The 11608-nt window shown below is 41.5% G+C and overlaps 1 protein-coding gene across 1 annotated transcript in view; it reads right to left on the reverse strand.

Moving 5' to 3' along the window:
- Positions 1-3844, reverse strand: part of sgk1 (serum/glucocorticoid regulated kinase 1) — a 78471-nt gene extending 74627 nt beyond the window's left edge. Inside the window, 2 exon segments of the mRNA XM_046299420.1 lie at positions 2648-2865; positions 3501-3844. Of these exon segments, the coding sequence (XP_046155376.1) occupies positions 2648-2809 (162 nt within the window). The 5' untranslated portion in view covers positions 2810-2865; positions 3501-3844.
- Between the last annotated feature and the right edge of the window lie 7764 nt (positions 3845-11608).

The raw sequence follows: 11608 nt of genomic DNA on the forward strand, positions 1-11608 counted from the left end.
TCAATGAATACCAGGGCTGGTTTTTAGGTAGACTGGATCAATGAATACCAGGCCTGTTTTTTTAGGTAGACTGGATCAATGAATACCAGGCCTGGTTTTTAGGTAGACTGGATCAATGAATACCAGGCCTGGTTTTTAGGTAGACTGGATCAATGAATACCAGGCCTGGTTTTAGGTAGACTGGATCAATGAATACCAGGGCTGTTTTTTTAGGTAGACTGGATCAATGAATACCAGGGCTGTTTTTAGGTAGACTGGATCAATGAATACCAGGCCTGGTTTTTAGGTAGACTGGATCAATGAATACCAGGGTTTTTTAGGTAGACTGGATCAATGAATACCAGGCCTGATCAATGAATTTTTAGGTAGACTGGGATACCAGGCCTGTTTTTTAGGTAGACTGGATCAATGAATACCAGGCCTGGTTTTTAGGTAGACTGGATCAATGAATACCAGGCTGGTTTTTAGGTAGACTGGATCAATGAATACCAGGCCTGTTTTTAGGTAGACTGGATCAATGAATACCAGGGCTGGTTTTTAGGTAGACTGGATCAATGAATACCAGGCCTGGTTTTTAGGTAGACTGGATCAATGAATACCAGGGCTGTTTTTAGGTAGACTGGATCAATGAATACCAGGCCTGGTTTTTAGGTAGACTGGATCAATGAATACCAGGGCTGTTTTTTTAGACTGGTCAAGACTGGATCAATGAATACCAGGGCTGTTTTTAGGTAGACTGGATCAATGAATACCAGGGCTGTTTTTAGGTAGACTGGATCAATGAATACCAGGCCTGTTTTTTAGGTAGACTGGATCAATGAATACCAGGCCTGGATTTTTAGGTAGACTGGATCAATGAATACCAGGCCTGGTTTTTAGGTAGACTGGATCAATGAATAATATGACTGGATCAATGAATACCAGGCCTGGTTTTTAGGTAGAGATCAATGCAGGCCTGTTTTAGAATCATATAAAACTGTGTTAGAATCATATAAAATATTATCTACACATCTCCTCTCCTCTCTTCTTTACTGTAAAGCAAGTCATCTGGTCTTCAGGCTTGTTTATAAATCAAATCAAATTTATTTATATAGCCCTTCGTACATCAGCTGATATCTCAAAGTGCTGTACAGAAACCCAGCCTAAAACCCCAAACAGCAAAATTAACATGCCTTCTCCTCTCCTTTATGTGACTGGTGCAGAGAGCCTCTTTATCCCTCTGATATCCACACACACACACACACACACACACACACACACACACACACACACACACACACACACACACACACACACACACACACACACACACACACACACACACACACACACACACACACACACACACACACACACACACACACACACACACACACACACACACACACACACACACACACACACACACACACACACACACAGAAATGTACACGGAGTTCCATGCTTGGATATTAGTAAACAGAAGCTAGTGGGATGGAGCTCCCATCATTACATCATCTGTTCTATCATTACATCATCTGTTCCATCATTACATCATCTGTTCCATCATTACATCATCTGTTCCATCATTACATCATCTGTTCTATCATTACATCATCTGTTCTATCATTACATCATCTGTTCTATCATTACATCATCTGTTCCATCATTACATCATCTGTTCCATCATTACATCATCTGTTCTATCATTACATCATCTGTTCCATCATTACATCATCTGTTCTATCATTACATCATCTGTTCCATCATTACATCATCTGTTCCATCATTACATCATCTGTTCCATCATTACATCATCTGTTCCATCATTATATCATCTGTTTCAAAGGCTTCCCTCTGGCCGGCCAGGGACTGGGAGACTAGTCAGGAAAGAGGGAAAGATGAACTGAGCAAAGTATAGAGATCCTTGATAAAAACCTTCTCCAGAGCACTCAGGACCTCAAACTGGGGCAAAGGTTCACCTCCCAGCAGGACAACGACACTAAGAACACAGCCAAGACAAGGAAGGAGTGGCCGGGGAGAAGTCTCTGAATGTCCTTTAGTGGCCCAGCCGGAGCCCGGACTTGAACCCATACGAACATTTATGGAGAGACCTGAAAATAGCTGTGCAGCGACTCTCCCCATCCAACATGACAGGATCTGCAGAGAAGATTGGGAGAAACTCCCCAAATACAGGTGTGCCAAGCATATAGCGTCAAACCCAAGAAGACTCTAGGCTTTAATCGTTGCCAAAGGTGCTTCAACAAAGTACTGAGTAAAGGGTCTGAATACTTATTTAAATGTGATTTTCAGTTTTTTTATTTTATAAATTTGGAAAAATGTCTAAAAACCTGTTTTTGCTTTGACACTATGGGGTATTTTGTGTAGAATGATGAGGGGTGAAAAAAACGATGGAATCAATTTTAGAATAAGTCTGTAACGTGGAAAAAGTCAAGGGGTCTGAATACTTTCCAAATGCTCTGTACCTTTTCCACATATGTCACATAACTCCACCATTTCTATTCTTAATATTTGTTTCCATATAGATTTTCAATCAGTTTGAGTTTAACCATAATATTTGTTTGATCTTTTCTGGAAGATTAAAATGAAATGCTATGAAATTGTCTCGTACTTCCACAGTTACATCCTCTGCATTGTTGGAGCTCACCTTTCTCTTCACAAACTGAAAAGCAGAACACTTCTTGAAGGAGAATGCATTCTTCTCTCCTCCTCCTCCTCCTCGTCCTCCTCCTCCTCTTACTTCTTCTTCTCCTCCTCCTCCTTTTCCCCCTCCTCCTCCTCCTACTCCTCCTCCGTTCAGCAGCTTCATGTTGGCCAGTGGTAGAACACTAGCCTCGGTAGAGCCCAGAGTGATGGATTGACAGGCTGAGAGAGAGAGAGAGAGAGAGAGAGAGAGAGAGAGAGAGAGAGAGAGAGAGAGAGAGAGAGAGAGAGAGAGAGAGAGAGAGAGAGAGAGAGAGAGAGAGAGAGAGAGAGAGAGAGAGAGAGAGAGTAATGAGGGGGAGTGATCGGAGTCTGAGAGAAACAGGAGGGATTCAGAGATAAAGAGAATGAAAAAAATAGATAGTTATAGTGAAAAAGAGAGTGGTAAAGAAGAGAGAGAGAGAGAGAGAGAGAGAGAGAGAGAGAGAGAGAGAGAGAGAGAGAGAGGAGGAGAGGGATAATAGATAGAGAGAAAGGGAGAATAGAGAGGTGGGGAAGGAGGAAAGAGAAAGAGAGAGGAGGAGAGGGATAATAGATAGAGAGAAAGGAGAATAGAGAGAGTGAGAGGCAGAGAGATAGCAGACTAGCCTTCTGTAGACCCTGTCCCTGGTTGAGACAGGAGTGGAGTGTTCCTTGCTGATGCGACTGTGATTGAGACGAAGATTGGATTGCTCATTGCCTGTCCATGCTCATGCTTCAGTCTTTGTTTACATTCCGGTACGAGCACATGTGTTCTCCTATGTGTGCATTAGTCTGTGCATTAGTCTGTGTGTGTGTGCGTGTGTATTCTGTCTTACCTCTTGCCCTCCTGGTCCCAGAACTGCTGTTATGGTCCCTGATCTGCTGGTCCCAGAACTGCTGTTATGGTCCCTGTGCATCTGCTGGTCCCAGAACTGCTGTTATGGTCCCTGTGCATCTGCTCTGCTAGCTGTGGTTTTGTTGCTTTGTTGTTTCTGTTGCAGGCTGAACGAGAGAGAGAGAGAGAGAGAGAGAGAGAGAGAGAGAGAGAGAGAGAGAGAGAGAGAGAGAGAGAGAGAGAGAGAGAGAGAGAGAGAAACAGAGAGAGGGAGAGAGAGAGTGATGTGCTGTTGATGCTGGGTTCATCCGTACACACTCCAGCTGCAGACAGAGACCAGCGCAAGGCGAGAGCTACTTTATCAATGAAAGCTCTACAGTGAACAACATGCTCCTTCCCTCTCTCCAACTCTCCCTCTCTCTCCTTCATTCCCTCCCTCTCTATCCTCACTCTCCCTCATCACCCCTCCCCTCTCTCATTTTTATGCTGCAGTTGATGCTCTGTCCCTCCTCCCACTCTGCTTCTCTCTCGCCCTCTCTCCTCTCTCCCCCTCTCTCTCCTCTCTCTCCCCTCTCTCCTCTCTCCCCCTCTCTCTCTCTCTCTCCTCTCTCTCGCCCTCTCTCTCTCTCTCTCTCCTCTCCCCTCTCTCTCCTCTCTCTCACCCTCTCTCCTCTCTCTCTCCTCTCTCTCTCTCGCCCTCTCTCCTCTCTCTCTCCTCTCTCTCTCCTCCTCTCCCCCTCTCTCTCCTCTCTCTCACCCTCTCTCCTCTCTCTCTCCTCTCTCTCTCCCTCTCTCTCTGAAAGAGGAGTGAAGGGTCACAGGGTCATAGGCTGACGTTGATGTCTTACAGTCAGCATGGTCACGCTGGTCAACCCTCATTGTTCATTCTCTTATTCTAGTGAATTGTGATGAATCTGTAAACCTCTCATCTCTCTGCTACACTAACCATTAGGGGGTGGTGTGTGTGTGTGTGTGTGTGTGTGTGTGTGTGTGTGTGTGTGTGTGTGTGTGTGTGTGTGTGTGTGTGTGTGTGTGTGTGTGTGTGTGTGTGTGTGTGTGTGTGTGTGTGTGTGTGTGTGTGTGTGTGTGTGTGTGTGCGTGTGTGTTTTTACAGAGCTCATTTCTCAAAGAGACACCCAGGGGATATAAACCATCATTCAGTCTCTCTGGATAGCTAGTGCCTGTCCCAAATGGCACCCTATTGCCTTTATAGTGCACTATATTTGACCAGAGGGCTCATAGGCAATAGGGTGCCATTTGGGAAGCACCCTAACACTGTCTCAAAATCAGTTGGAATTTAGTAACAGTGAGACATGCTCTGTAAAATATTATATATATAATAATATATATATAATATATTCTCAAGAAAACAGCTTCACCACCGACTGTTTCTACAAAACTTTAGACGAAATCTCCTCTTATGAATTCAAATCTGTCCGAGGAACAACAAAAAAAAAATGTTTTTTAAGTATTTTTTTACGTCAAAAAACTAAAAAACGATGACAGTCACTAAATGATGTCAACACACTTAGGCATAATGTTCTTCCCAAAAAAGCCTCGAGAAATACTCAGAGCAGCTAAGACAGTGCATTAGTGTCAAATCAAATTGGTCACATGTTTCGTAAACAACAAATGTAGACTAACAGTGAAATGTTTACTTAAATAGATACACAATGAGCAATGATAACTAGGCTATATACACTGGGTACCAGTACTGAGTCAATGATAACTAGGCTATATACACAGGGTACCAGTACTGAGTCAATGATAACTAGGCTATATACACAGGGTACCAGTACTGAGTCAATGATAACTAGGCTATATACACAGGGTACCAGTACTGAGTCAATGATAACTAGGCTATATACACAGGGTACCAGTACTGAGTCAATGATAACTAGGCTATATACACAGGGTACCAGTACTGAGTCAATGATAACTAGGCTATATACACAGGGTACCAGTACTGAGTCAATGATAACTAGGCTATATACACAGGGTACCAGTACTGAGTCAATGATAACTAGGCTATATACACAGGGTACCAGTACTGAGTCAATGATAACTAGGCTATATACACATGTTACCAGTACTGAGTCAATGATAACTAGGCTATATACACTGGGTACCAGTACTGAGTCAATGATAACTTGGCTATATACACTGGGTACCAGTACTGAGTCAATGATAACTAGGCTATATACACAGGGTACCAGTACTGAGTCAATGATAACTAGGCTATATACACAGGGTACCAGTACTGAGTCAATGATAACTAGGCTATATACACAGGGTACCAGTACTGAGTCAATGATAACTAGGCTATATACACAGGGTACCAGTACTGAGTCAATGATAACTAGGCTATATACACATGTTACCAGTACTGAGTCAATGATAACTAGGCTATATACACTGGGTACCAGTACTGAGTCAATGATAACTTGGCTATATACACTGGGTACCAGTACTGAGTCAATGATAACTAGGCTATATACACTGGGTACCAGTACTGAGTCAATGATAACTAGGCTATATACACAGGGTACCAGTACTGAGTCAATGATAACTAGGCTATATACACATGTTACCAGTACTGAGTCAATGATAACTAGGCTATATACACTGGGTACCAGTACTGAGTCAATGATAACTTGGCTATATACACTGGGTACCAGTACTGAGTCAATGATAACTAGGCTATATACACTGGGTACCAGTACTGAGTCAATGATAACTTGGCTATATACACTGGGTACCAGTACTGAGTCAATGATAACTAGGCTATATACACTGGGTACCAGTACTGAGTCAATGATAACTAGGCTATATACACTGGGTACCAGTACTGAGTCAATGATAACTTGGCTATATACACTGGGTACCAGTACTGAGTCAATGATAACTAGGCTATATACACTGGGTACCAGTACTGAGTCAATGATAACTAGGCTATATACACTGGGTACCAGTACTGAGTCAATGATAACTAGGCTATATACACTGGGTACCAGTACTGAGTCAATGATAACTTGGCTATATACACTGGGTACCAGTACTGAGTCAATGATAACTAGGCTATATACACTGGGTACCAGTACTGAGTCAATGATAACTAGGCTATATACACTGGGTACCAGTACTGAGTCAATGATAACTTGGCTATATACACTGGGTACCAGTACTGAGTCAATGATAACTTGGCTATATACACTGGGTACCAGTACTGAGTCAATGATAACTTGGCTATATACACAGGGTACCAGTACTGAGTCAATGATAACTAGGCTATATACACTGGGTACCAGTACTGAGTCAATGATAACTTGGCTATATACACAGGGTACCAGTACTGAGTCAATGATAACTAGGCTATATACACTGGGTACCAGTACTGAGTCAATGATAACTAGGCTATATACACTGGGTACCAGTACTGAGTCAATGATAACTAGGCTATATACACAGGGTACCAGTACTGAGTCAATGATAACTAGGCTATATACACATGTTACCAGTACTGAGTCAATGATAACTAGGCTATATACACTGGGTACCAGTACTGAGTCAATGATAACTTGGCTATATACACTGGGTACCAGTACTGAGTCAATGATAACTAGGCTATATACACTGGGTACCAGTACTGAGTCAATGATAACTAGGCTATATACACTGGGTACCAGTACTGAGTCAATGATAACTAGGCTATATACACTGGGTACCAGTACTGAGTCAATGATAACTAGGCTATATACACTGGGTACCAGTACTGAGTCAATGATAACTTGGCTATATACACTGGGTACCAGTACTGAGTCAATGATAACTAGGCTATATACACTGGGTACCAGTACTGAGTCAATGATAACTAGGCTATATACACTGGGTACCAGTACTGAGTCAATGATAACTTGGCTATATACACTGGGTACCAGTACTGAGTCAATGATAACTTGGCTATATACACTGGGTACCAGTACTGAGTCAATGATAACTTGGCTATATACACAGGGTACCAGTACTGAGTCAATGATAACTAGGCTATATACACTGGGTACCAGTACTGAGTCAATGATAACTTGGCTATATACACAGGGTACCAGTACTGAGTCAATGATAACTAGGCTATATACACTGGGTACCAGTACTGAGTCAATGATAACTAGGCTATATACACTGGGTACCAGTACTGAGTCAATGATAACTAGGCTATATACACTGGGTACCAGTACTGAGTCAATGATAACTAGGTTATATACACTGGGTACCAGTACTGAGTCAATGATAACTAGGCTATATACACTGGGTACCAGTACTGAGTCAATGATAACTAGGCTATATACACAGGGTACCAGTACTGAGTCAATGATAACTTGGCTATATACACAGGGTACCAGTACTGAGTCAATGATAACTAGGCTATATACACAGGGTACCAGTACTGAGTCAATGATAACTAGGCTATATACACTGGGTACCAGTACTGAGTCAATGATAACTTGGCTATATACACTGGGTACCAGTACTGAGTCAATGATAACTAGGCTATATACACTGGGTACCAGTACTGAGTCAATGATAACTTGGCTATATACACTGGGTACCAGTACTGAGTCAATGATAACTAGGCTATATACACTGGGTACCAGTACTGAGTCAATGATAACTAGGCTATATACACAGGGTACCAGTACTGAGTCAATGATAACTTGGCTATATACACAGGGTACCAGTACTGAGTCAATGATAACTAGGCTATATACACAGGGTACCAGTACTGAGTCAATGATAACTAGGCTATATACACTGGGTACCAGTACTGAGTCAATGATAACTTGGCTATATACACTGGGTACCAGTACTGAGTCAATGATAACTAGGCTATATACACAGGGTACCAGTACTGAGTCAATGATAACTTGGCTATATACACAGGGTACCAGTACTGAGTCAATGATAACTAGGCTATATACACAGGGTACCAGTACTGAGTCAATGATAACTAGGCTATATACACTGGGTACCAGTACTGAGTCAATGATAACTAGGCTATATACACAGGGTACCAGTACTGAGTCAATGATAACTTGGCTATATACACAGGGTACCAGTACTGAGTCAATGATAACTAGGCTATATACACTGGGTACCAGTACTGAGTCAATGATAACTAGGCTATATACACAGGGTACCAGTACTGAGTCAATGATAACTAGGCTATATACACTGGGTACCAGTACTGAGTCAATGATAACTTGGCTATATACACAGGGTACCAGCACAGAGTCAATGATAACTTGGCTATATACACAGGGTACCAGCACAGAGTCAATGATAACTTGGCTATATACACTGGGTACCAGTACTGAGTCAATGATAACTAGGCTATATACACTGGGTACCAGTACTGAGTCAATGATAACTAGGCTATATACACTGGGTACCAGTACTGAGTCAATGATAACTTGGCTATATACACAGGGTACCAGCACAGAGTCAATGATAACTTGGCTATATACACTGGGTACCAGTACTGAGTCAATGATAACTAGGCTATATACACTGGGTACCAGTACTGAGTCAATGATAACTAGGCTATATACACTGGGTACCAGTACTGAGTCAATGATAACTTGGCTATATACACAGGGTACCAGCACAGAGTCAATGATAACTTGGCTATATACACAGGGTACCAGCACAGAGTCAATGATAACTTGGCTATATACACTGGGTACCAGTACTGAGTCAATGATAACTAGGCTATATACACTGGGTACCAGTACTGAGTCAATGATAACTAGGCTATATACACTGGGTACCAGTACTGAGTCAATGATAACTTGGCTATATACACAGGGTACCAGCACAGAGTCAATGATAACTTGGCTATATACACTGGGTACCAGTACTGAGTCAATGATAACTAGGCTATATACACTGGGTACCAGTACTGAGTCAATGATAACTTGGCTATATACACTGGGTACCAGTACTGAGTCAATGATAACTAGGCTATATACACTGGGTACCAGTACTGAGTCAATGATAACTTGGCTATATACACTGGGTACCAGTACTGAGTCAATGATAACTAGGCTATATACACTGGGTACCAGTACTGAGTCAATGATAACTAGGCTATATACACTGGGTACCAGTACTGAGTCAATGATAACTTGGCTATATACACTGGGTACCAGTACTGAGTCAATGATAACTTGGCTATATACACATGTTACCAGTACTGAGTCAATGATAACTTGGTTATATACACTGGGTACCAGTACTGAGTCAATGATAACTTGGCTATATACACTGGGTACCAGTACTGAGTCAATGATAACTAGGCTATATACACATGGTACCAGTACTGAGTCAATGATAACTAGGCTATATACACATGTTACCAGTACTGAGTCAATGATAACTTGGCTATATACACTGGGTACCAGTACTGAGTCAATGATAACTAGGCTATATACACATGTTACCAGTACTGAGTCAATGATAACTAGGCTATATACACATGTTACCAGTACTGAGTCAATGATAACTAGGCTATATACACATGTTACCAGTACTGAGTCAATGATAACTAGGCTATATACACATGTTACCAGTACAGAGTCAATGATAACTAGGCTATATACACAGGGTACCAGTACTGAGTCAATGATAACTTGGCTAATACACTGGGTACCAGTACTGAGTCAATGATAACTTGGCTATATACACTGGGTACCAGTACTGAGTCAATGATAACTTGGCTATATACAATGGGTACCAGTACTGAGTCAATGATAACTTGGCTATATACACTGGGTACCAGTACTGAGTCAATGATAACATGGTTATATACACATGGTACCAGTACTGAGTCAATGATAACTTGGCTAATACACTGGGTACCAGTACTGAGTCAATGATAACTTGGCTATATACACTGGGTACCAGTACTGAGTCAATGATAACTTGGCTATATACAATGGGTACCAGTACTGAGTCAATGATAACTTGGCTATATACACTGGGTACCAGTACTGAGTCAATGATAACATGGTTATATACACTGGGTACCAGTACTGAGTCAATGATAACTAGGCTATATACACTGGGTACCAGTACTGAGTCAATGATAACTAGGCTATATACACTGGGTACCAGTACTGAGTCAATGATAACTTGGCTATATACACTGGGTACCAGTACTGAGTCAATGATAACTTGGCTATATACACATGTTACCAGTACTGAGTCAATGATAACTTGGTTATATACACTGGGTACCAGTACTGAGTCAATGATAACTTGGCTATATACACTGGGTACCAGTACTGAGTCAATGATAACTAGGCTATATATACATGGTACCAGTACTGAGTCAATGATAACTAGGCTATATACACTGGGTACCAGTACTGAGTCAATGATAACTAGGCTATATACACATGGTACCAGTACTGAGTCAATGATAACTTGGCTATATACACATGTTACCAGTACTGAGTCAATGATAACTAGGCTATATACACATGTTACCAGTACTGAGTCAATGATAACTTGGCTATATACACTGGGTACCAGTACTGAGTCAATGATAACTTGGCTATATACACATGTTACCAGTACTGAGTCAATGATAACTAGGCTATATACACATGTTACCAGCACTGAGTCAATGATAACTAGGCTATATACACATGTTACCAGTACTGAGTCAATGATAACTAGGCTATATACACATGTTACCAGTACTGAGTCAATGATAACTAGGCTATATACACATGTTACCAGTACTGAGTCAATGATAACTAGGCTATATACACATGTTACCAGTACTGAGTCAATGATAACTAGGCTATATACACATGTTACCAGTACAGAGTCAATGATAACTAGGCTATATACACAGGGTACCAGTACTGAGTCAATGATAACTTGGCTATATACACTGGGTACCAGTACTGAGTCAATGATAACTTGGCTATATACACTGGGTACCAGTACTGAGTCAATGATAACTTGGCTATATACACTGGGTACCAGTACTGAGTCAATGATAACATGGTTATATACACTGGGTACCAGTACTGAGTCAATGAT

Source organism: Oncorhynchus gorbuscha, linkage group LG14 (genome assembly GCF_021184085.1).
Source record: "Oncorhynchus gorbuscha isolate QuinsamMale2020 ecotype Even-year linkage group LG14, OgorEven_v1.0, whole genome shotgun sequence".
NCBI classification, from domain to species: Eukaryota; Metazoa; Chordata; class Actinopteri; order Salmoniformes; family Salmonidae; genus Oncorhynchus; species Oncorhynchus gorbuscha.